The sequence below is a fragment of the Somniosus microcephalus genome, chromosome 23 (genome assembly GCF_052327205.1).
Source record: "Somniosus microcephalus isolate GS21.2 chromosome 23, FLI_Smic_1.0, whole genome shotgun sequence".
Classification (NCBI taxonomy): Eukaryota; Metazoa; Chordata; class Chondrichthyes; order Squaliformes; family Somniosidae; genus Somniosus; species Somniosus microcephalus.
In genome coordinates, this window is record NC_141009.1 from 17,594,706 (window position 1) to 17,621,879 (window position 27,174).

General features: G+C 40.9%; 1 protein-coding gene across 2 annotated transcripts in view; it reads right to left on the bottom strand.

Annotated features, from left to right (window-relative positions):
• med27 (mediator complex subunit 27) overlaps positions 1 to 27,174 on the bottom strand; it is a 299,350-nt gene that overhangs the window by 104,870 nt on the left and 167,306 nt on the right. For both annotated transcript variants that reach the window (XR_015073341.1, XM_085965514.1), the window contains exon 4: positions 10,729 to 10,822. Coding sequence is in view for 1 of the 2 variants with exons in the window: in XM_085965514.1 (XP_085821640.1) it covers positions 10,729 to 10,822 (94 nt within the window). In the remaining variant the exon portion in view is untranslated. The remainder of the gene's footprint in view (positions 1 to 10,728; positions 10,823 to 27,174) is intronic.

Here is a 27,174-nt window from a genome sequence, read left to right on the forward strand (position 1 = left end):
CAAGGGCAGGGGGTGGAGGGTGGGTGTTTTGAGGAGCGCGGCAATTTAGAAAGGGTGGGGACAATATCTGGTCCATGTAGATATACAAATTCAAGCTAGATAAGTTAGAAAGGATAAGTTATGTAAACAGAACTGGATAAAATTTACTTCTTGTGTTTATAACCTCCTTTACTGTTTCCCTGTTTATTACCTGCCAGTAATTCTTCACAGCCTTTGTTAATTCTTCTAATCTCCTTTGTTGCTTCCCCTCAATTTTTTTAATATTCCATTTGATTTACTATTATATGAACCTTAAATTTGTTATATGCCTCTTCAAGTCATATTTTAATTTCACTATTCACCAAGGAATTCCCACTTCTGTCACACACTCTTTACGTCTTGTGGAAATATGCCTGATCTGTGCCCCAATCATCTGTTTGAAAGTTTCCCATCGTTTACCCACTGTTTTATCTGCCAATTCATCTGGGTGGACTCCAATTTTATCTCACTGAAATGTGCATATTTCCAATTATGTTCCTTTCTTTCTGACTTTTCCCTCTTAAAACTTTTGATACCAATCCTAATTATTTTATAAATAACAACAGAAAATGCTGGAAAAATTCAGCAGGCCAGGCAACATCCGTGGAGAGAAATTATAGTCGACGTTTCGGGTGAACCCTTTTTTCAAAACTCTCTCCACGGATGTTGCCTGGCCTGCTGAGTTTTTCCAGCATTTTCTGTTGTGATTTCGGATTTCCAGCATCTGCAGTATTTTGCTATCATACTAATTATTTTATGGTCGCTGTTACCTGGAGGTTCCCCATCCCCAACATTACCTAGTTTTGCCACACTTCATTTCCTAGAACTAGATTAAGCACTTCTCTTCCACCTGAACATTTTGTTTTGTTTTAACAATTGAAAGGAGCAGTCAAGCATAAAAGTACTGGACTGTAAATAATATTTGGCGATCACTCTTTATAATCCTCTGCCTGATCTGTTCTTTATTACTTTCCTATGTTTCACTTATCTTTCTTCTGCTCGTACCTCTTTTGCTTTCCTATCTGCCTATTTGTCTGATTTTTCCCTCCACCATGCCTTATTAGTTTAAATGTTCCCTTACTGCACTAGTTAGTCTCCCAATAAAGACACTGGTCCCTGTCCATTCTATATAGGCCACTCCTGTCTCAGAAATGGCCACAATGTCCCAAGAATCTGAACCCTTCATTCTACATCATCTCTCCTACCACACATTTACCTCCTTTTTCTTAGTATTCCTGTATTGATTATTGCATGGCCAAATAGTCTCATTTAGTGCTGTAATCTTCTATGTTGAATTTCTATGGGAGTGATGCTCAGATAACTAGAATTTAAGTACTTCTCTTTAATCCATTTCCCAATTCATGAAATTCCCTCAGTTCTGTAAATGGCTCCACATTACCTCACAAGTAAACTGTCACATTCAAGAGTAGGGCTAAACAAGAGGCTGATATTTTGCATTAGTTATTTATTCACATTGGCCTTAACGACTGGTTCAGAGTTGGAGTCAAGCTAAAGTTTGTGAATGGCTTAAACATATTCCCAGTGAACCTCCTCAGATCCTGTCTCATCAGTTAAATCAATATCTGTGCTCAGCTGACTTCATGTTCTTTCTCTCCTTTCCTCCATTCTTTCCTAGTTTACAGGTACATGCCAGAATCAATTACTGTTTAAACACTTTGGATTTATGACTCAACAAGCCAGAAGTATTGATCCTTTCCTTAAAAGACTACAACTGGCTATTTGATTCTTACTGAAAATATTAGAAGTTCTCAACAAAAAGACGAATTATAAAGCTCAATATCAATCGCCAAAAATTGTACAGAAAATTTAATTTAATTTCAGTTCCAAATCTTAGGTCCCAGGGCCTGGAGTTTGTGTTGATGGCATTGTTTTTTTTCTCCTGGTGCAATTCCCCGGATCTCGACGTAACTGGAGCAAAAGATCACGGAATTTTAAGCACAAATTGCGATCAGCGTAACTCGAGTTTCCGTAATCTTTTGCACTAGTTTTAAAAACATCACGGTAGAAGCAGACCGCACCCCACCCCTAGGGTGAAGTAATCACCATTGGGAGTTGTTACAACAACAACTTGTATTTATATAGCACCTTGAACATAGTAAAACATCCCAAGGCGCTACATAGGAGCATCAAACAAACAGGTTTGGACACCGAGCCACATAAGGAGATATAAGGGCAGCTAACCAAAAGCTTGGTCAAAAAGCTAGGTTTTAAGGAGTGTCTTAAAGGAGGAAAGAGAGGTAGAGAGGCGGAAGTTTAGGGAGGGAGTTCCAGAGCGGAGGGCCTTGGCAGCTGAAGGCATGCCCACCAATGGTGGAGTGATTAAAATCGGGGATGCTCGAGGCCAGATTAGGAGGAGCGCAGATATCTTGGAGGGTTGTAGGGCTGGAGGAGATTACAGAGATAGGGAGGGGCAAGACCATGGAGGGATTTGGGAACAAGGATGAGAATTTGAAAATCGAAGCGTTGCTTAAGCAAGAGCCAATGTAGGTCAGTGAGCACAGGAGTGATGGGTGAATGGGACTTGGTACGAGTTAGGACACGGGCAGCAGAGTTTTGGATGACCTTACGGAGGGTAGAAAGTGGGAGGCCAGCCAGCAGTGCATTGGAATAGTCAAGTCTAGAGGTAACAAAAGAATGGATGAGGGTTTCAGCAGCAGATGAGCTGAGACAGGGGCGGAGCTGGACAATGTTAGAGGTGGAAATAGGCAGTCTTTGTGATGGCGTGGATATGTGGTCGGAAGCTCATCGTGGGGTCAAATATGACACCAATGTTGCAAACAGTCTGGTTCAGCCTCAGACAGTTGCCAGGGAGAGGGATGGAGTCAGTGGCTAGGGAACAGAGTTTGTGGCGGGGACAGAAGACAATGTCATAGAATTATACAGCACAAAAAGAGGCCCTTCGGCCCATCGTGTCCGCGTCAGCCATCAAGCCCTATCTATTCTAATCCCATTTTCCAGCACTTGGTCCATAGCCTTGTATGCTATGGCGTTTCAAGTGCTTATCTAAATGCTTCTTGAATATTGAGGGTTCCTGCCTCTACCACCCTTTCAGGCAGCGCGTTCCAGATTCCAACCACCCTCTGGGTGAAAAAGTTATTCCTCAAATCCCCTCTGAACCTCCTGCTCCTTACCTTGAAACTATGCCCCCTGGTTATTGACCCCTCTACTAAAGGGGAAAAGTTTCTTTCCATCTACCCTATCTATGCCCCTCATAATTTTGTACACCCCAATCAGGTCCCCCCTCAGGCTTCTCTGCTCTAAGGAAAACAACCCCAGCCTGTCCTGTCTCTCTTCATAGCTGAAGCGCTCCAGCCCAGGTAACATCCTGGTGAATCTCCTCTGCACCCTCTCCAATGCAATCACATCCTTCCTATAGTGTGGCAACCAGAACTGCACACAGTATTTCAGCTGTGGCCTAACTAGCGTTTTGTACAGCTCCATCATAACCTCCCTGCTCTTATATTCGATCCCTCGGCTAATGAAGGCAAGTATCCCATATGCCTTCTTAACCACCTTATCTACCTGTCCTGCTGCCTTCAGGGATCTAGTTACATGCACACCAAGGTCCCTCTGATCCTCTGTCCTTCCTAGGGTCCTACCATTCATTGTGTATTCCCTTGCCTTGTTAGTCCTCCCAAAATGCATCACCTCACACTTTTCAGGGTTAAATTCCATTTGCCACTGTTCTGCCCATCTGACCAACCCGTTTATATCGTCCTGTAGCCTGAGGCTTCCCTCCTCGCTGTTTCGGTACTGTAGCGGGGCGGAAACCTGATTGGAGGGATTCAAACATGGAGTTCTGGGAAAGATGAGCACGGATTTAGGAGGTGACAGCACGTTCAAACACTTGGGAGAGGAAAGGGGGGTTGGAAATGGGTTGGTAGTTTTCCAAGGCCGGAGGGGTTGTGTTTTTTTTTGAGGAGAGGGGTGATGACGGCAGATTTGAAGGAAAAGGGACAGCACCGGAGGAGAGAGAACCTTTAACAATATCAAGTAATATGGGAGCAGGAGGGGGGTCTCATGGATATGATGAGCTCGGATTGTGCTCATTTGCAGGCCATTGAGGAGGCTCCAAAAATTAAGCTGGAACCTTTGGGCGCAAGGACCCTAACAGGTACATTGTGAGAGGTTTTAAATCAATTTTTTAAAATTTACTATGAAACTGACTACTGTGCCCCAATCTAACTAGAAAATAGTTTTGTAAATTAAAAAGTCATTTTCAGTCATTTAAAATCAGGTTACGCACAGATGGTGGATTGATACTGTGATTTAAAATACTTACTTTTTGTGATAAATGCATTTTCAGCTGTATTAAATCAAACTTTACCAAGTTACCACGCTTAAATATATCGAGGATTTTTTTTTTTAAAAAGCAAATTTAAAAAAAAATTACATTTAAAACGCTGCCCGACTGTGCTGGTTCATGGCAGATTTTGCAGGGTTTGGGGGAAGGGGTGAGAACTCTTTTGAAAACTGGTGCAATTTGCGCCGGCATTGCCGATTGCGTCCAAAGCGGAAACTCTACCCCCTTGTCTTCAAGAAATAGAATGTGCTTAAGGTGGTAATCTGCAAGAATGCAATTACTGAGGCTTTCCTGACGAGTCACTGGTTATGGTATTTAACAAATCTCAGCACAGAAAAATCAAAAAAAAATCAGTACTGAATAAAACCTCCAGTAAGGCTGGTAAATGCAACAACTGATTTGTATGTAGCTTACTTTTCAGAAATGAATTTGCGCAGAACAGACAATACTCGGCCTTCTAGGCATCTCCTCTCTGTTCCACCACTGGTGGCAGAATCTGCAGCTGTCTTTGGCCCTACGCTCTGGAACACACTCCGTAAACTTCATCTTCCTTCTCATTTTTAAAAACCTCCTTAAACCTATCTGTGACCAAAGGCTTGTCATGCATTCATTCCTTCTTTTGTGAAGAGTTTTGAGACGTTATTCTAATGGCAATATATAAATGGAAATTTGTTGTTATTTTAATACAAAGAACTTGTATTTATTATAGCACCTTTCACAATCTCAGTACCCCAAAGCACCTTTGAAGTGCAGCAATTTGTGCACAGCAAGACCCCACAAGCAACAATGAGATCAATGACCAGATTATTTTTTACTTTCTTTTTAAGTGGTGTCGGTTGAGGGATAAATGTTGATCAGGATGCCCAAAACACAGGCCAAATCAAAACAATTCTCCCTGCCATGGTTAAAATACATGTTGTAGCAGCCCCTGGATGACCTCTGGCTCCCACCTCAACCCTGTCCCTCTACCCAAATTAAATTTAATATATAATGGGTGGCATCTGGTTGCATATACAAACCTTTAAAAAAGTTCAAGATACAAGTGTAGTAAAGGAATATATATGCGAGAGGCATAGGGAGACAATAGGAGGCATATAGAGGAGACACCCATCAGAAGGAGGGACAGACTTACAGAAAGGAGGGTGATGAGAGAGAGAGACAGAAAGTCGAAGACAGAGACACCGTTGACAATAAGGGGAAGTGTTAGTGCCATAGACAGAAAGTGTGAAGGAGACAGAGGAAAAAAAGGAGTGGAAGACAAACACAACAACAAAGAACAGGGAACAAAAAAGTGTGCTACATAAGCAGAGAGACAGTGTTCCAGGAACAGACACACAGGTTTTACCTTTATTTTTGTCCATGAGCAACACCACAGGGGTTAACTAGTATTTTAAGCAATTGGTAGGAGATTGCATTTGCAAATATCACCAAAAATACCCCATTCTATTCTCAATTATATAACATTGTACCAACAAATGAGCTATTGTCCATTACAAAAACGTTTTTGTACCTAACACGCTCGAGAAATGAGAAATCAATGTTTTCTGGTCGAATATATTTTGAAAAGTACAAGTCTATCCATTCAAGTGAAGACTTGCACCCTGCTTCCTAACTGACACAATAATTAATAGAGCAATTGGTAAATCTATTTATTGCGCACTAGGTTGAATGGAATTCCAATTTACACATTTAAATACCAATAAAGCATACTGACAAGTGCTGAAGCGGTAAGCACAATTCGCACCATCAGTATGCAAATACACTGCCCTATTTCAGCAGGAGTTTCTTGCTTAGGAAGAAATAAATTCTTAACAAATGCACATCATAAGAATATTAGCACTTATATTACAGCCTCCACAGTTAGCAGTAGCTCCAGCTCTGCTGCTATTTCTACAGCCATCATTTTGGATAATCTCAATTAGTCCCTCTTCAAAAGCATCCTTATACAGTAAAGTATGATGGTACAAAATAATTAATCTACAATCCTGTAGCACAATTGAGGGGCTCAAAGGATGTCATTAAGCAGTTGAACTCTGCTTTTGTGATTTGTACAGTCATTTAAACTTGGAGCCTGTTGAGCTTTATCACATGTAATTACAACTAGCGATTTTCACCACAAGTACAGCCAAGCATTACTGTCTTGCACACCAGTGACCTGCCTGCCCAAAACAGAGTCCTACAAGTTCATATACACTGATAACATTGCCGTGGCCACACAAAACATAAATCTGTCCATCACCGAGGAGACCCTGACCAGTGATTTACAGAGAGATGGGACCTACTTCCGCCGATGGCGACTTCAGCCAAGCCCGCAAAAGACTATCACCTCGACATTCCACCTCAACACCCATCAAGCAAACCAAGTTTTGAAAGTCTCCTTTTGCGGCACAGAGATAAACCATGCCAAAAACCCCTCCTATTTAGGAGTCGCGCTTGATCACACCCTGTCATATAGGCAACATCTCCAGAACCTTGGGAAGAAACGAAAGAGTAGGGTCAACTTGGTCCAGAAACTCGCTGATCCACATTGGGAGCAGACGCTCAAACCCTCCATACGGCAGCACTCGCCCTGGTGTACTCTACAGCGGAGTACTGCTCTCCGGCATGGCTATCTAGTCCGCATGTCAAATCCGTTAATGTCCAGCTGAATCCTACAATAACAATGATCACCGGTACGCCTTTATCGACACCAACATCTTGGCTGGCCGTGCTTGCAAACATTGCACTACCACACCTACGCCGTGAATATGCAGTTTCCAGAGAGTACAACTGCTGCACCAGCAAAGACATGCCAATCCAGGCCGACTTGAACAACTTACCACCAACCCATCCCAAATCTAGGCCATTTTGGACTGTCGCCGAAGCCCTTCAGCGATCTCCCCTCAGCCTTGTTGACCGATGGTAAAATGTTTGGAAGAACTATGACATACGGAAAGGATTCCTCATAGAGGACCCCACAGTACAACCGGAAGGATCAAACCTTCCTTGCAAACAGTGAACAACCATCAACCACTTCAGAACCAGTCATGGTAGATGCTGCCACCTTCTCCATAGATGGAAGATTAAAGCATCCCCATAATGCGACTGCGGAGCTCCTAATCAGACCCTGGAGCACTGTCCTCAGAGAAAATTCACAGGCAGTCTACAAGATATACACACACTTACGCTGGAAGCTATGGCCTGGATATCTGACTTAGATATTGACATTTGATTTGCTTTGCTACTACCATACGAAAGTAGACTGTCTTGCAAGTTTTACTCTTTGAATGGAAGAGACAATAGGAGTTGGTATTTTTTTTGCTGTGTGCCACCAAGGTACTCTCTTGTAATCTAACGTTATTCAACGGTAGCTGAACATCTGTTGAACAGTGTCAGAACATCACGAAGAAAATTTCTCAAGGAGCTTCATCTTGGTAATTTTATATTCGACTGTCTCTGCGTAATTAAGAGCAGTTGTTTAACAGATACTAAATTTATACAAATTGTGAGCAAAATGATCATCGCCCACTCATCACCTTTGCCACAAGTAAACAATGCTGAATTAATTGCGGAATTGAGTGTTCCAAATAACTTTCAGGAGGTATAAATTAACAAGATAATTCAGTCAATCCATCCTGTTGACCTTTTATTGAGGTCCTCCGTCAGTATGTTTATATTTGTACAGAATGTGGTTCAGTTTTAGGTGAATAGCATCTGTGCATTGCTCTCCTGCTTTTACATTTAGACTTGGGGAGCCAGTCTCTGTAGGTGCGCTACGTTTTTATGCAGAACCTAATATGAAACTGATGCATGGGCTGGACTCTCCATATTTACATAATGAAAACCATCTCCATTACTCTGAGGGAGCCAGAATTGTTTATACTATGGAATTCAACCCATGGAGGGATAACAGAACTTTTCATAACCAATTCAGACCATTTTCATGTCACTTCTGCCTTGATGCCAAGCCCATATCCGTTTCTGCCACACTTTAGTTCAACCAAGCCAAATTCACTGCACTAGGTGGCAGTCTACCCCATAAATTAATTAAGTGTACTGAACATGTTCCTTCTTATTTTACATTCAATTTGTGGCTTATTTCATTTAACGTGCCTCAGCCCATCTGCTGCTAAAACCATCATCCATGCTTTTGTCACTTCCAGACTTGACTATTCCAATACTCTCCAGGTTGTTATGTTGGGTCCTGCCGTATCCATGTGCTGAAATCCCTTCCTGGCCTCACTTCTCCCCATCTCCTCCAATGCCTTCTCCCGCCACCCTCAAACTCTGTTTCCGACCTCTTGTGCCTTCTCCTCCCTCCACCATTGGTACCTATGCCTCCAGCAGCCTAGGCCCCAAACTCTTAAAACCTGCCACCTCTCTCCTCCTTTAAGGCTCATGTTTACAAGTTAAAATAAGTAAATTCAGTGCAATTTTGTACAAACCTTTAACAATAAAGAAAAGTTATTTGTCCAGTTTTGCCTGTATGTTTTACCAATGACAGTGCTTTATTCACAATGTTTTTATTTTATAAAGATATGTAGTAATTTCATTTCTATTTGAGGGCATGTTAAGAACGTACACCTTTCCTTCTCTTCTCGTCTCTCCCTTCACTGATCTACCTTAGTCGAGGCAGGACAAACATCCTGCTCTTGGGGCAATACCACACCCGATCGCCTGCCAGAAGACACAAGAGAATGACATTGTGAAGAATCCCCCTTGAATTTTTCTACATTCTCTGTGAGGGGGGTTGCGCTGTGCAGCACACTCCTGCTGCAGGACTGCTGAGATTGGGAACTCAGTGAAGTGGGAGACAGAACTTGTTTTGCACCGCTCAGATATCCAAACATTGTCTTGAATAACTTCATGTTCTTGTATACGTGAAAATGAAGGTCTCTTCATTTGTATGCAAAGAAGAAAAAATTACAAAATCTTGCAGCAGCATCACTGTGTGCTACATAGTCTCTTTCCAGTTGAAAAGCTCAGACATTGTATTCACTGATTATTTAAGCAGCACATTATTCGCAAATGCAGACGCCAACTCAAGCAGCAGTAATGCTAATATCTTTTGATAATCTATGCACCTGCTTTGCTTTTCTCTGTTCCCCCATCTAACTGTACTTTAAAAGCAATCAAAAGAACTTCCCTGACCCAGACTCAACTAGATCAAGTCTATTGCATCATCCTCATTGTTTTTCAAAGTTTTAGCTATTCTTTTGCATGCAGAAGAAACAAAGTAAACTTTACTTCAAGTATTCCACTTAAGTGCATAATATTGTAGTCTGGTTAAATGTAGAAGTTTAAAAAAAAATAATAAAAATACAGCTTACAATTGTAATGTCCTCTACTAATTAATCATGCAGAAATATTAACATTTTAACAGGAAAAGAAATATATCTGGTATGTTTTGCTAAGAGAACACAACAACAAAATGGTTTCACTAACACAGCTTGCTGTGCTGTACAAAGTAACTCCTAAACCCGCACAGGTATGTAAGTAATGCTCAACTTCATTGTTCCTGGTGATGAAGCTCCCTCACAAGACCTAGTGGTGATGCAATTCGACTGGATTTACACCAAAAAAAAAATCATCTCGCTGACAACTGATGTGTTGATACAAAGCTTGAGAGACATAAATAGCTGAGACCACCACACTGAAAGCAGTCTTCCTCATCGAGCAATATAAATCCTTTAAATAAAAACTACAAGGAGATTGATGATAATTTTTAAATATATATTTCAGACTTGATTTAAGAAGCCTGTGACCCATCACCACCTTTACTCACTTCTGTGTATATCTGTGCTCCTCTCCCATGTTTAACTGTTATGGAATAGAATTATAGAATCATACAGCACAGGAGGAGGCCATTTGGCCCATTATGTCTGTGCCGGCTCTTTGAAAGAACTACCCAATTAGTCCCACTCCCCTGCTCTGTCACCATAGCCCTACAAATTTTTCCTTTTTAACTATAATCCCAATTTCCTTTTGCAAGTTACTGTGCATACTATTCCAGGCAATGCATTCCAGATCACAACAACTCACTGCGTAAAATCTATTCTCCTCATTTCTCCCCGGCCTTTTTGCCAATTATCTTAAATTTGTGAACTCTGGCATTTATTTATATTAATTAATTTTTGTAAAAAAAAACCTTCCCTTCCCAATATTCAAAACTACTATCCACACATGTCAACCCTCGATCCTGCACCCTTCTTCACCATAAGCCTTGGCACTGGCCTCCACCTGGACCTAGCAACCCATACCTGGCCTTGCCACACATACAGTCCAAACGCTTCCTCAGCCTGTTAGTGAACCCGTGGAAGATTGTCTATTATATATTTATATACACACATGCAGATAATCACACGTGATTGTTCTATCTCCCTCGAACATGACCATGAAGATCTTACCAGGAGCACTGCAGAGGAACCGTTTGGTCTGGACAAGTGAATGGACATATCGGGAAACATTCTGTCAATCCGTGCTATAACATCATCTACGTATCTAGAAAAGAGGGGGAAAAAACTAATTGAAAATACCACTGAACACAATTAACAATTTTTTTTTTAAATAAAGGATAACCATTAAAGGTTAAAAAAGGTATTATTGCTGGAAATGAAAAGAATATTAGACTTCTGCCAGCATGGGGTGTGCCAATACAGAACATGCAGCTCCCCAGCTGTAAGCAATAAACCCGAGGACTGACCCCATGAAGTGGCACATTGGAACCAAATGCACAACTGTACGACTCAAAATGCAAGGTGCAAAAACGGCAGTCACCATATAGCAAAGAACTTGGGAGACACCTGCAATGTTTCTGGGTTTTTAAAATCACTTTTATAAGCGAGTCACAACTCCCAATGCATTCAAATGTATCATCACTAACCTTGGCATCAAGGTAAGCTTTTGGTAATGTACCCAGGAGAATGAACAGAGCCACCTTTCCATTAATTATTTTAGCTACTGAAAATATACTTTGTCTCCATAGGCTTTCTCCCACCTTCATTAGGTGGTAGAGCATTCTAATACGTAGCATGTTATCTTAAGTTTAAACAATTAAGCAAATGTACTTAAAATATGAAGAACTGAATAAATAACAAATATTTTACATACATTTATATATATTATAAATTAAATATTTATATATATTTATTGTATATATTTATATTATATATATATTACTATATATATTTTGGGGATAAGCATCGCTTCATAAACTCTTACACACACACAAACACCCACATGTACGTACAGTAGAAATTGTTCAAGCTAGCCCCTTTGAAAAGGTGCAATCTGAATGCCAAGCTTCTTTCCCCCCTTCCCGCCCCCAAGAGAACTTTTTGTATATAGTATTTTTCTTGCATCTCTCACCAATGCAGGAGCTGTGCTAATCTGAATTACATTTCTTGGAAGTTCCCAAGTGATTTTCAGATTCAGCTACAGCTCCTCGAATATCCTGAAAAACAGTTACCAGGACTTCCTGGATTTGAATAACGGTCAACCACATCTGAAATAACATCATTGAATAAATCACAGTCTTTGTTTGAAAGTAGCTTGCGACTTCCATCAAGCTTTCCAGACAACCGACAAAACTTGCAACAATCATATTCAGTTAAGCTTGGGGCAAGATTCGGTCTGTCACTGGCGTATTTTTTAAAACTCCTTATGACGAGTGATTGAATTGAAAGAATGTTGACGAGCTAAAATGAGACAGAATCACTTCATTTTTGTCACAACATCTTCCACTCAATGAGCCAAGCGTTAGAACTTCAATTTTAAGGGTTAAATGAGAATCTGGTACAGTACTGATACTGTCCACAATGTAGGATCCTGCTGCAGACCTCTTTATTCTTCTCCCTATCTGCAGGTGCTTTCACTTCATACACCATTCCACAGCCAGGCAGGTGGGCAGAATAGTGTCAACTCTCAGACAGATGTATAAAGCGGTCTCTAGCCGGTGTTGGAGAATGGCCTGGGGTGCCTTATCCCCAAATTCTCTTTCTTTCTCTAGTTAAGTGCCTCCACCTGACAGAACCACCTCTAACTGGGTAGAAAGCAGCATCATACCATCCCCTTGTATAATGTTTGATGCATCAATATGCTTCACTGTTTTTGACCATTTTTCTTCTCACATCATAAATTGAGTGCCAAGATGTATAGCCACCAAGCCCATTAGCATATCATTGGAGGTTGGAAAATGTGTATCAGCTTGCGGTGCAGTGTAGCTGCGACTCCAAATAATGCAAGATGGCAAGCTAGAGAGAAGCACATCTTATCGCACCCACAAATTCAAAGAACGTTGTATTGATCTGGACTTGCTGACCTCAGCAACAGCCTTATCACCTCTTTTTTCTGTCACATGGCAGAATTGTCATTTTGTCCCAGTTCTGATTGCCTGCGAGCAGAGGTCAGAAGTGACCAATTATAAACAAAGGTTTAATTTCACTTCAAAATAAAATGACAATGAGAACAGAAGATGGCCCTATAAGGCAGGGATTGTTGACAGTAATTTAAAGCAATCACAGGCATTTTTTTCAGATGAACTCGAGGCTTTTGATCAATTTAATTTGGTCAAAAACAAAATTTGACATGATGAGAAAAAGCAGTAAAGTTTACAGGGTAAGAATCCTAATTGCCGAAGTTCAATTTAACGCATACGACATCCCTGTGTTTGCTCTTTTAAATAGGTTAACGCCTGCACACAGGAAGGCGATACAATAACTTGCATTTATATAGCACATTTAACGCAGACAAACATCCCAAGGCAATTCATCAGACAAAGAGGATGCTGAGCCAAAGGAGATATTAGGAGGGGTGGATAAAAAGCCTGGGCGAAGAGGTGGAGAGATTTAGGGAGTGAATGTGGGGACTAAGAGGCCAAAGGCACGGCTGCAAATGGTGGGGCCATTCAAGGGGGTTGCGCAAGAGGCCAGAATCGGAAAGATGGAGAGTTCTGGAGGGGATGTAGGGCTGGGGGAGGTTACACAGATAGGAGAGGGGCAAGGCCACAAAGAGATTTAAACACAAGGATGAGAATTTCAAATTTTAGCCATTGAGGGACCAGGAATCACTGTAGCAAGGATAGGGGTAATAGGTGAGTGGGACCTGGTGCAGGATAGGATACAAGCAGCAGAGTTTTTGATGAGCTGAAGTCTACAGTGCGTGGAGGATGGGAGGCTGGCCAGGACAGCATTGGAATAGTAGAGTCTGGAGATGACAATGGTATGGATGAGGTTTTCAGCAATAGATAGGCTGAGACAGGGGTGGAGGTGGAAGTAGGTGGTCTTTGTGATGGAGAAAATATAGGGTCAGAACTTCAGCTCAGGGTTGAATAAGATGCTGAGATTGTGAACAATCTAGCTCAGCCCAAGACAATGGCCAGTGAGGGGGCTGGAATCTGTGGCGAGGATATGGAGTTTCTGGTGGGAAGGCCAAAGACGATGGCTTCGGTCTTTCCAATGTTAAACTGGAGGAAACTGCGGCTCATCCAAGACTTCACGAGACAAAATGTCTGACAACAGAGGCAGGATCAAGAGAGGTGATGGAGAGGTAGAGCTAAATGTCAGCGGACCCCAGGTCTACAGCTAATGTCACCAAGGGGCAACATGTAGATGAGGAAGAGGAGGAGCCAAGGGAAACCCTTAGGGCTCTGGAGGTGATGTGCAGGGGCAGGAAGAGAAGCTATTGCTGGAGATGCTCTGGCTATGATTGGATAGGTAAGAGTGCAAGGGAAATGGGGAAAAGTTGTTGAAGGAGGATGGTGTAGTCTGCCATGTCAAAAGCTCCAGAGACATCGAGGAGGGATAATGCACCATGGTCACAGTCACAGATGTAACTTTGGTTAGGGATGTTTTTACTAAGTTCACTTAATCCTTTAATAACACTTTAACAGGGGGAAGAGAGAGAGTCTTGGGCGAAGGATTAATTCAGACACCATAGACAGTGTAATGTGTACCAGAGGATTGGCATACTGTGCGACCTCAGCCACTCTTTTTCTACCCCCCCCACCAACTCCTTAGAGAAGTGATAAAAACAATTACAACTCAGGGAAGTTAAGAACAATATCCCTCACTTTACCCGTCTCCTCTTTACATCAATGAGGACTTGTATGCCACTATGATAACCTAGCTTTAATTAAACGAACGGCATTCAAATTAATTGTTCAAGATTTTGTACAATATTCCTATGTTCCCTACATTATAGCACGGACTACACGTCAAAAGTACTTTATTTGCTGCAAAGTGCTTGGCCATTCTAAATTTGTAGAAGGCGGTATATAAATGGAAGTTCCTTCTTTATGTATTCTGTTGGAACTTTTTATTTTCCCTGGCTGACTGCAAAATTTACACATAAAAAGGAAGTCCAAAGCAAAACTGAACTTTTCAATTCTCAAAGGTTCCAATCAGATTCAGATTCATTAAACATGCCTCATCCACAGGTACAATTGATTTCATTCATCTTATCTCTCATTTACTGAACTTCTGCTGTGTTTTACTGAAGTAATTAGACTGCTGAGAAAAAAATCTGGCAGTCTGGCCCTTTGATGTGTAACTTAGCTCACAGTTATATATCCTACTAATAACGATTATATAGTATATATTATTGACTAGTGAAAGGGTAGCTTGTCTTTGTAATTCCCTCAATTTCTATCAAAATATCCCATCATACCCTAGACTAATACCAATGCTACTAACATCTTCTCTTCCAACCATACAATATAAAGATGCATGTTACAACTTCAAATACAGTAACCACCCCAATATTATCAAGTCAAAAAGCTTTGAAGTATTACCTCCTGCCAATTGTCCAAATACCATTAAGGAAAAGCATTTCTACAGAACAAATAACAACATTGGGAGTGTATTTTACACAGAAATACAATCTTGGGCTTTTGATGATGTTCATAAAGCATTTTGGTTAACTGCCTAGTTAGAAGACTAACACTGCATATTCTCCATTTATCGTCACCACTGCCAATGGGTTTAATCTACAAACATCAGGAGAAAAAAAGTGGTAAATATTGTTCCAAAGTTTTAAGATTATCTTTAATGTCCACCAAAGAAAGAATGGCAGCACTGCAAACGGAACACTTTTCTACTTTGGTACTTAGTGCCAACTTGAGCTTTGTCAATTCAGGGGTCAGATTCAGAACCAAGTCAAATCTCAGAATAAAACACTTCACTGCCCTAGTATGACGTTCATCTTATACACTACAGCCACCTTATGGCTGGTTGAAGATTGGTAATTTAGTCCTAATTAGTATCAAATTACAAAAGAAACAACAGTGTACAAGTCACACTGCTAGAAGTGTCTCAGTTGCATTTACTGATTTCACACTTGGTGGGAGAAGATCACACAGTGAGGTACGTAAATCACACACAATATTTTTGGGTATTAACAAACAAGTAGTAATTTATATACTAAATTTTACAGCAAGACTGTGGACACTCAACTGAATTGCAAACACCCAAAGCTATTTCATATAGGGCTCTGGTCAGATGACAAGAGTCGACTTTTGCGTCATTAGTCTGGCTAGATTTAAACCCATGTCACAAAGTTGAAATAACAGTACAAACCCTTTGCTCAGAGTGTCAGCTTCTTAAAGATAACTGTTGTGTTGTCAGTATGCAGATAAAAGGAATGCACAAAATGTAATGCATTGAATACTTTTACAAGAAACACCCAAAGCCTTGAAGGCTGAGCTTGGCTAGCTCTTGTAATTGATGATTTTTTAAAGAAATTGCAATTATAAACCCACTAGTAAATCTCCTGTGGTGTTGCACATGGGGAGTCAAGGCTAAGTGCAGTCTTCAGGTGAAGCAGGGTTGGAGGGAGAAGGATAATTGAACCCGGATGTGCAGATGTAATTCAGTCTCCATTTTAATGCCACACATTCTGTCTTTATTTATTTTTATATATTACTTTGACAAAAACCTGCAGCAATTTGGGAAGCAAAGTAGTAGTTGCAGCATAGGAGTTTCTCTGCAGTATAGGCTGAGGAGCTGGGAAGATCCAAAATTGAGGCAGGACAATGCCACCACTGACGAGAGGGCATAATTACAGCACGACAGGTTTACATAAGCAGCATAAATGTGGACATAGGAATTCCTAAATGTTGACAGTGAGTGCATGTAGATGCAATTTTTAATATATTCAAGCCCTGCAATTGCAGATGACACCGTTCCACATTGAGCTATTAACCAAGGGTGTCTGTATTTCAAAGCTTACAGTTTTCAGCTTAAATTGTGTGGAAAAGTACCAGTGGAAATAATATCTCCACAGGCATGACATCAAAGTGAGCAACCCATTGCATCTTCAATTTTCTACAGTTACAATTCACAAGGTTTTTTTCCAGTTCAAAATATACATGTTAAAACCAGTGTGTGATCGAACAGTCATCTCCATTTGTAATTGTACCAACTTTAGTTACCCACTTGACTTTGCTTACCCAGATTTATTACATTACATGGCTGGCTGTGACATGCCTGCTGTATATATACTCTGTATAAAACAAATTATTCTAAGTAGGCCGACCAGTATGTTGAGTTAATAGGCTGCGTTATGATTTGGGGCTTTGCGATTAGATAGTCTCTTTGGTTCAATGTCATCCAACACTCCTGCAAGCAGACCTTGGATTCCCTACAAACCAGAGACTGTTTTTACCTGCCCAATATCTAAGTAAATGTATCAAGCCCCAGGGGTTAAATAGAGAATGCCAACCTCTGCACTCTGGCTTACTGGAATATATTGTGTGCTGCTACATGATCACAACAATCTTGGAAGACTGAAGAATATATGGTCCATCGATCTCAGGTAAATGAACAATACACAATACAAATAGCATTTTCACAATAATTAAAAACTTTGCTATTCACTTTGAAAGATGCTTTTTTTGCACTAATTATCAACATAAAATTGATTCTTAAAACACAGGCTCTTATTTCTTATTTGGCGAAATGCTAAGAGGCCTCTCTCTAGTTTTGTACTTCGGATGGCCTCAGACTGAATGGTGAGCTGGCGAAGGCTCCCAAATATAAACCCACAATTAACAGCTCTTGACTACTGGGCAGTCCATCAAATAGACTGCAAAGATTACTGGCTCTGCCTCTCTCACAAACCATGTGCCTGTCTTCAACTCAGACATAGCTATCAATCCAACGGATTACTGCAAAAAGATTGAAAGAATGTCAGTCATACAAGTTGTTTGTCCCAACCTCATGCAATTACCAGAGGTCATCCCTTTGTACACCAAGCTATCAGGGATACTCCTAGGCAAAGTGGCAAAGACTAGGTACTCAAATATTAGCATAATAATGAACCCTCTTTTGTTTGACAAGAATAAACTACAGATGTATATTAAATCCTTTGGCAAATTATACCTCAAGTCACTGTAACACAACCTAGCTCCATGATGCATAATCACTTAGACACCAAAGTTGGTCTGTAGGTTGGTCACATGTTTATAACAGTGCATATAGTCCTTTAAGTTGCAGCATCTCAAGACTAACTTTCTGCCGATACAACAACTACTTGTACCTTTATAGTACCTTTAATGTAGTAAAATGTCCCAAGGCGCTTCACAGGAGCGATTATCAACAAAATTTGACACCGAGCCACATAAGGAGACATTAGGACAGGTGACCAAAAAAGGTAGGTTTAAGGAGTCTTAAAGGAGGTGCGAGAGGTAGAGAGACTTAGGGAGGGAATTCCAGAGCATAGAGCCCAGGCAGCAGAAGGCACAACCACCAATGGTGGAGTGATTAAAATCAAGGATGTGCAAGAGGCCAGGATTGGAGGAGCGCAGACATCGGAGGGTTACCAACTTGAGTAGAATTGCCCCTATCCTGGATATAGTTTACATGTCTGACTCGAGCAAATGGCACTTTTGGGAAACTGCCTCCCTGATGAAGCATAGGGGAAAAAAAGCTGATGATCTCTGGCATGCCCAAGTAGCCCTGCATAATGGGTGCATGCCATCGGAAACTTTACCCTTGTATTCCCAGACACTGCAACCCCTTTTAGCCATGGAGTGTAAATGTAATTTCCAAAGGAACTACTGCGTGGAGCTGCAGAGAGAATACACTTCCTCTCAACATGATCCATCACCCAAAATAATAACTTAGCGCAACATCATCATAATATTAATTCTGTCTGATCTCATTTTCAATGGGGTAAAGGCTAGAAGATGGAACTTTAGTGGTGTTGTGTGCTAGAGTTGTTCAAAGAGTGAACTCCCTAAATTAGTTATCTACTGAGATTTTACCTTGTCTGCATATATTTAACCTTTAGGCACCTACTTTCATCTACTCATGATGGCTCGTCTCTTCGGTCTCAATCCTCAAACAGATCTATCACACTGCTGGGAGCTGCGATGCGCACATTACATTCCGATCCCTTTTTACTCTACATCTTCCAGAAAGACAATATCATCCTCTGTTGAGTTCCCAAATGTAAAAAAAAAAGACTTAATACTAAAAAAAAAACCTTTCAAGCTGCTGTAACCTTCCCAATAATTCCCTGCAGCTTTTTAAAAAAAAATTCAGTTTGGCAGCTATGAACTAAAATGAAGTCTCAACATTATTAAATATGATAGTCATTCTGGTTAGCTAAAATGTATTCACAGTATTCTTAGATGACAACACTGAGAAAAAGGAAAAGTTGTTAAGCAGGATTACAGAAACACATGCACTATTACACAGATGTCTTAAAGATGCATCCCGCTCCACCCGTAAATGACAGTCAAAGTTGCCAGTTTGTCATAAAAACCTAACTGGTTCTCTAATGTTCTTGAGGGAAAGGAAGTTTACACCTCTACCTGATCTGGCCGACATATCTCAAGGTAACTGGGGATGGACAGTAATTGGTGTCTTGCCAGTGTTGCCCACATCACAGAATAACAAGGTTGCTTAAATTTGTTAAAGTTTCAGCATTTGAAAACAGCATTCACTAGCTGTTTACAACAGGTCTGTAAGGTTTCCAGTCAGTGGGGGCAAGATCCTAGTAGCAGAACAATTTGGCTGTTTTTAATAAACAGTCAACATTTCATTTGTTTTTAGTGTAGATTTAACATATAATACATATGCAAAAATCTGAAAATTCATTGAACTGTCAGGGACTAGTAATGATTGTGTAGCTGGTTAAATAACACCCTAAACAGGGGTCACTTAAACCTCTGAGAATTACTACACCTTGTAATCATTAAGTTGCTAATGTTTCTAAATCACCAACGAATAAATGCAGCCACACAATTAGGGTTAAAAGTGGTGTGTGGTTTTTTTTTATAAAAAGAGAGGCCAGATGTGTCAGAACCCTGTACTTGTACTTCTGGGACCAAGGTTTAAATCCAGCCCAGACAGGTTCAGTTCCATAGTACAAAACTACTCTGAATCTTGTACAAGATATCATAAAAAGAAAAGCAAGCATGACAGTTCATGTTGGTACTCGTGAGGCTGGAGGCAAGATTCACACTCTGGGCAATACACTCACTGGGTGCAAAGTAGAAATGGTTCCGTTCCATTCCTCAGTACTGCTGTGCAATCTCAGATGAACACACAAGCACTGAGCTTTCATTTCCTTCCTAACTTTGGGCATGCAGGAGTGCACAATTACTAACGTATAAATCTTGTCAGTCTTTGTTAGTTCAATAATTCTTTCACATCTAATTTGTAAACTTTGCGATGGAGTCCCAGTGATGTTTGCATTGCACCACGGATCAGAAAACCCATGATCAAACTCCAGCCTTAGCCGACATTAACACTCAGGCTCCCCCCCAGTCAGAGTCGCCAGGATTTGAACCAAATGGTCTCTATGTACAGGGATAACAAGGAGATAAAATCACCACCAATTTCAGTTTGGGGCACATTTTAGGATCCTTTCACATTCCCCTAGTGATGCTACAGCACCAATAACGAACCATTTTTATATTTAAAAGCAGGGAAAGCCTGGATTATTTGTGACCACAACAGGGAAAGAGCTATGCACACCATGGTTTCACATATTTAAATAATTCCCTCCATCTATATTCATAAATAATTTCCACCACCTACAAGGCACAAGTAAGGAATGTGATGAAATACTCTCCACTTGCCTGGATGAATGCAGCTCCAACAACACTCAAGAAGCTCGACACCATCCAGGACAAAGCAGCCTGCTTGATTGGCACCCCATCTACCACCTTAAACATTCACTCCCTCCACCACAGGCGTACCATGGCTGCAGTGTGTACCATCTACAAGATGTACTGCAGCAACTCGCCAAGGCTTCTTCGGTAGCACCTCCCAAACCCACGACCTCTTTGACCTAGAAGGGCAAGGGCAGCAGGCGCATGGGGACACCACCACCTCCAAGTTCCCCTCCAAGTCACACACCATCCTGACTTAGAAGTATATCGCCGATCCTTCATCGTCACGGAGTCAAAATCCTGGAACTCGCTCCCTAACTGCACTGTGGGAGTACCTACACCACACGGGCTGCAGCGGTTCAAGAAGGTGGCTCACCGCCTTCTCAAGGGCAATTAGGGATGGGCAATAAATGCTGGCCTTGCCAGCAACACCCACATCCCACAAACAAACAAAGAAAAACTGCAAATGGTACAAATCTGAAGCAAAACAGAAAGTGCTAGAAATACAAAGTAGGTCCATCAGCGTCTGAAGAGAGAAATGTTTTAGGTCAAGACCCTTTGGCTGAGGTTTTCTGGTAGCCTGTAATTTTTCTGTCCACTGAAGAGAGCAAAACAAAATGTTGTGGTTTTGGTAGACAGCATTTACTTTAGTTTATTTCAAAATCTGCAATCCCTAACGATGGCTCTATGGATAAATGATCTTGCACTGAGATACTGAAATACGCAGCCCACCAGTGCTCATGAGGCTTTTGGCAGCACAGGGAAGAGAGGGGGAAATCAGCCAGGGTTTCCACTCCTGATCGTTATCCCATGACCCCCCCTCCTGGAAAGTGCACATTTGCGGAGAATAAGATCAGGCTCAGACAATAGCAAAATCCTGGCAACTCTGACTGGGGGGGAGCCTGAGTGCTAATGTCGGCTAAGGCTGGAGTTTGATCATGGGTTTTCTGATCCGTGGTGCAATGCAAACATCACTGGGACTCCATCGCAAAGTTTACAAATTAGATGTGAAAGAATTATTGAACTAACAAAGACTGACAAGGTTTATACGTTAGTAATTGTGCACTCCTGCATGCCCAAAGTTAGGAAGGAAATGAAAGCTTTTAGGAATGCAATGAAAGCTCAGTGCTTGTGTTCATCTGAGTTTGCACAGCAGTACTGAGGAATGGAACAGAAACAGAAAATGCTGGGAACACTCAGCAGGCCAGGGTCACAGACCTGAAACGTTAACTCTGTTTCTCTCTCCATGGATGCTGCCTGGCCTGCTGAGTGTTTCCAGCATTTTTTGTTGTTATTTCAGACCAGGCTCAGGCTTGATATCTTCGTGATCAAGCAGCCTCCTGATGCACCATCTTGGTTCACACATTGTGAATGGTCATGTAACCATTACACCAGCACGAGTCAATGCCTTCAGTAAAAATAGGGAAGAATCGGCTTTTCAACAACCGTCTCAGCTGCTACCGAAAGTAGGTTTGAAGGATTGGAGCGATTACTGGTCTGCCTTAATACTTGCATTGTTTTGAAGTGAGGCACTGCTACTGGGCAGAATCAAACATCTTAGGAGAAGTTGGTGTTCACTGTGGCATGAAGCTGAACTCTGTTCAAGTCTTCAGCTTTATAAAGCTCAATGCCTACTCTGGAAGAATTATTGGGCAGGAGTGAGGAGTAAATTTTGACATTTAAATGGGTAATAAAGCTTTGCCCAGCGTAAATCCAATAAATGTTTTGAACCAAAAATGTATATTTCACACAACTAAAGTTCCTGGGTACAAGCACTGGATTAATTTCTCAATGTATTTAATATATTCAATTTAATTTAGACACTGCTCTTTTCCCCTGTTGTACAGCCCCAAAAAACTTGTATAAGGTGTGGCAAATTAGACAGTATCGGAACAAGGCTGTGAATCAATGCTATGTCCAAGGACGCCAGAAACCATAAAAGCAAAGCCCGAGCAAGGAATTAGTTGCGGTCATCTAAATCCCAATTAAGTTAGTCTTTAACTCACTCCCTACAATCAACTCTTTTTAAAAATAACATATGTACTATGGTCTTACTGAAACACATCAATGCTGATGGGACCGTCAGTGGTGCCAAAATTGTAATCGATTGAAGCTCCTCTAATTCTGCTCTCTTGAGCATCCCTGATTATACTCGCTCAACCATTGGTGGCCGTGTCTTCTGTTGCCTAGGCCCTAAGCTCTGGAATTCCCTTCCTAAACCTCGTCACTTCTCTACCTCTCTTTCCTCCTTTAAAACACTTCTTAAAAACCTACCTCTTTGACCAAGCTTTTGGTCATCTGCCCTAATTTCTCCTTATGTGGCTCGGTGTCAATACTCCTGTGAAGCACCTTGGGATATTTTACGACGTTAAAGGCACTATATAAATACAAGTTGTTGTTGTTGTTGTTGTTGAGTACAACAGCAGTGAACTGACATCAATGGAGACTATTTATATGCAGATATAATAAAGACATTTTGCTGGTAATCAAGACTATAGGTCAAGATTATATAGCATATATTACAATGTAAGTAAATTATGCAAAATTTCACTTCATGATAATCCATGATGACGATCAGCACTTACAACTTTGTAAAAAAATTCAATGTTTTGAAAATCTCTGAGGTTGTGAGGTCCATTACTGGAAACACAAGCGGTTTTTAAATGCACTCAGCACCGTGTCTCAGAACAGGTTGCTACAAGTTTTCATGCAATGTTGCAACTAGTCATTCTCCCAACACCAATTAACAATGTTTAATAAAAGAGGATTAGGTGCCAAATCTTTAAGCAATACAGCGTACTTGGGATGGAAAATGTACCATGTGTAAATGGAGATTAAAAGACTTTCACACTCCTTGACAATTCCCTTCGCTCCTGTTCTCTTGGTAACGGCTGAACAGTTGTGGCAGTTTCAGGAAGGGAAAGAAAAGCACTTGGTGCCCCACAGGCACTATTCAAAATTCTGATTTTGTGACAAACTCCCACTATACATTAAAGTGTACATTTTAAAAAAATGTGTCATTCTCCTTAGTGTGCTGTCACAGAAACATTTACTTGTTAATTAAAAGAAAATGTATCCCAGCTGGAATTTCAGTTCTACCCCTGTCCAGTTCATTACTGTTTAGTAAAATTAAATGGTAGATGCAAAATATCCACCAAACATTCAAATATATGGCAGAAGATTTAACATCAGTGCGAGGAAATAATGTTTGAGAATTAACCATTTGGCACCAACACCAGCATTTCAGTGATGTCTACATTCAAATAAGGAGATTATTTCAGTCTATTTAGAAAAAAAGTCCTTAAAATACTCTTTAAAGTTTGTTCCATATTTTATAAAGCTCTGAAGAGCTGCATTCTTCAAGTGCTGTAGGCATGGGCATAATACAGTTTGAGGCGTACACAAATACAGAGCAGTGTCATATACGGAGGATCATTGCACAGAGCAGGGGAGTTCTTCCAATGTCCTGGCAAACATTTGTCCCTCCACCATCCCCACCAAAAACTGATCAACTAGTCATTCATCTCATTGTTGTTTGTGGGATCATGCTGTGCACAAACTAGCTGCCACGTTTGTCTACAAAACAATAGCGACTACACTTCGACAGTAATCCAGGTTGTGAAGTGCTTTGGGATGTCCCGAGGATGTGAAAGGTGCTATATAAAATGCAAGTTCTCCTTTCTGTCTGTAGGTTACAACAGTTACTCCAAAAGGTTTTCAGGAGTAACATAGGAAACCTGGCCCTCTGCTTTCTGGAAAAATTATCTACCAAATTAGGACTGCAACCTTATGTCAAGTCCATAAGTGGATAGAGGGCAGAATAGAGGTGGATCAGAAGGTAGGATCATGACTTGAGTTCTGGTATTTGCTGGTATTTGCTTTGCTGATGAAGAAAATTAACTGAAAGCATTACTAATCTTGTTAAATCATGGCCCAGAAATTCGGGTCTCCACGGGTGAGTACGCGCTGGGTACTCATCCGTAAGCCCGATGGAAGTGCCGGTTGTCTGCATGCACGGGAAACCGGCACTTCCGATCCTCTGAACGAAGGGGTTCAGAGGTCGAACGCGCGCGCAGGGGAGGCTGCGCGTGCGCTTTGAACTTCGTTTTTTTTTAAAAACAGGTTTTTCCAGAAGGGTAAGCCTGCAGGATTTACACATTTAAAAAGCAGGCGTAAGGCCTGCTTTTTGCAAGGTAAGTGGTCAATTAATTAAAATTAAGACATTTTTTCCACAGGTTTATTATTTTTAAATACTTTAAAGCAAGGTAAGTTTATTTTTAGCCCTGTTAGAATATAACATTATTTTCAAAAATTTAAATTATTGTTTAAAATAGTTATTTCATGTAATTTATAGTTTATTCAAAAAGTGTGATTTAAAAAAAAAATTATTTGAAGGTTTACTGCTATTTTGGGGCCCATAGTATTTATAAGTTTTGACAGGTCTTCCTGTCAATCTTATGAATGGGCTTTTCCCTCCTCTGATTGGCTGCCCATGGCTCACGTGATCCCAGGGGACACATCGCACTAACTACGCCCCTGGGACACGCAAGCACAGCGCGCCGGCAGCTGGGCCAGGCCCCAGAGCTAAATTCCACGGGGCCCCACAGCTCAACTGCCGGCGCGCAAGGTAAGTGCAGGTCGGGGGCTTACACCCGCGGGAAGCCCCCGACCCGAATTTCTGGGCCAATGACTCTACATCTTAAATATAGAAATAACTGGAAAAAAATGCAGACTTTATTTTACAAATTATCCTTTTGCTGTCTTGCTTACATTTGAAAAATGTCCAGACACCCACTGAACAACCAGACAGGTGGCGCCAGAAAAAGAATTAAGAAAGCAGATGATATCACTTCAAACACCATAACAGAGATTGCAATCAACTAATATTGGAATTTTCAATGCCAATGACAATATCCAATCTATCTGCTATTGCAATTAGTTATTATAAAACTAAATGAAATAAAATTAAATCAGAACTGCTGAAAGTTTGACTATAGTTTGTGTGGAAATGATGTAATATGTTGGTCATTAAAATGACTTCCTTCTCCCTTTCTTGCTAACCCTTTTAATTTTTCTTGCCCAACTTTCTCTCCTTCCCCCGACGGTGGTACCTCATGCTAGTGTGTGGTTCCACAGGTGCCAGCAGCCCTCCACATGCCAATTCTTCATGTGTCAACCTAGGCGATGAGTAGTATGATATAACCAGGAGTCATTCACACATATGCACTTTCCAGAAGGAGGCCAATGGATAGCAATTAGGAACAGCACTCCTGGCTATTGTTTCCTCTCCATAGCTCAAGGACAGTGTGACTATCTGTAGCATCCCCATCACTGCCCCAATAAAGGTCAAATGACAGCAGAGGCCAGTGACCAAACTTGTGGCCATCTTGCTCTGTACGGCTCAGTGCTATGCCATATGGTGCAAATTACCCACTGAGCTAGGAGCGGAGGGGGAAGCAAACTACTTAACATGGTCTTAATCACTGCAAAATATAGAATTACATAGAATCACAACATGGAAACAAGCTGTTCGGCCCAACTTGTCCATGTTGTTTATCCTCCACATTAGCAGTAGTCCTAATCCCAACATACGTCCATTGTCGTACTGAGTATTTGTCAACTGTGGACATCAGAGATTTTTTAAATCAAGTGGAAACCTCAGCAAATTTTACTGTAAATCTTTAGGATCAGGTAAAGTCTTAGTTGGACCGCTGTGAAGAAATTGAATCCTGTGATTAATAAACTCCCACAAAAACCAATGTATAACCGATTTAAATACTAGAACTATGTTTTCTGTAATTACTATGTTAATAAAATGAGTTCAAAATTTAAAAAAAACTTTTTGAAATGGTTTCAGTAGTCAAAACTGATGAAAAATAATTGGAGACGTTCAACCTCATTAAGACTTTCATGTGTCATATCAGCATTACAGATCTTATTAAACACAACACGACTAGTACTAGCAATCACAGGGGAGGCTTACATGACATGAAACATCATTAACTTCTATTAAAACTGCAACGAAGAACCTTTTATCTTTGACTTTTATTTGCTTTATTGCTATCCATATGTAGCTTGGTAACAAGATGACTCGACTTTTTACAAGCCAAGAAAGCCATCATAATGATTAGTACAATCCACTGAGGTTTTTACAAAAAGAGTAATGGTTAAAACTTTGCAGTGCGCATATCTATTTGTCTCGGGCACTGCTCGGCGACCAAGTCCCAATTTGGAGAGAGTATGGCAGTAATAATTAAGCTGGCCTACACACTAAATCCTAGAATGTAAAGAAAGTTGGCTCAATAAGATAGCTCTAAACGAGTTAAAAATCATTACAATTCTAATCTCCACTGCGCTCAAATTAATATTCCAGGCAAGACTCTTACCATAAGCCTCAACTCAATCACTGTAGGTTTATTTTAAAAACCTGTAACTATAACTTAACTCTGATATTAGTGTATTTACCCCTGGCTGTTCTGCATAATTTGGTCAGCGAAGCCATTGGAGTCATCCCTCAAAGCACTATGGGGCTCAAAAAAAAAATGCATGATGATTTAAGTTTCCAACTCCGACTCAGATTTCAACCCTGAACTAATATAACCTTATTTTAATACACTGCTTTCTCCCCATCTCCCACAAACAGTCCAATTACTTGTTTCACCTCGCAATAAAATACACTGGACAGCTGTTGATTGACAGGCTTGCCTTCCAGTCGAACGGGGAGCACTCTGGAGCA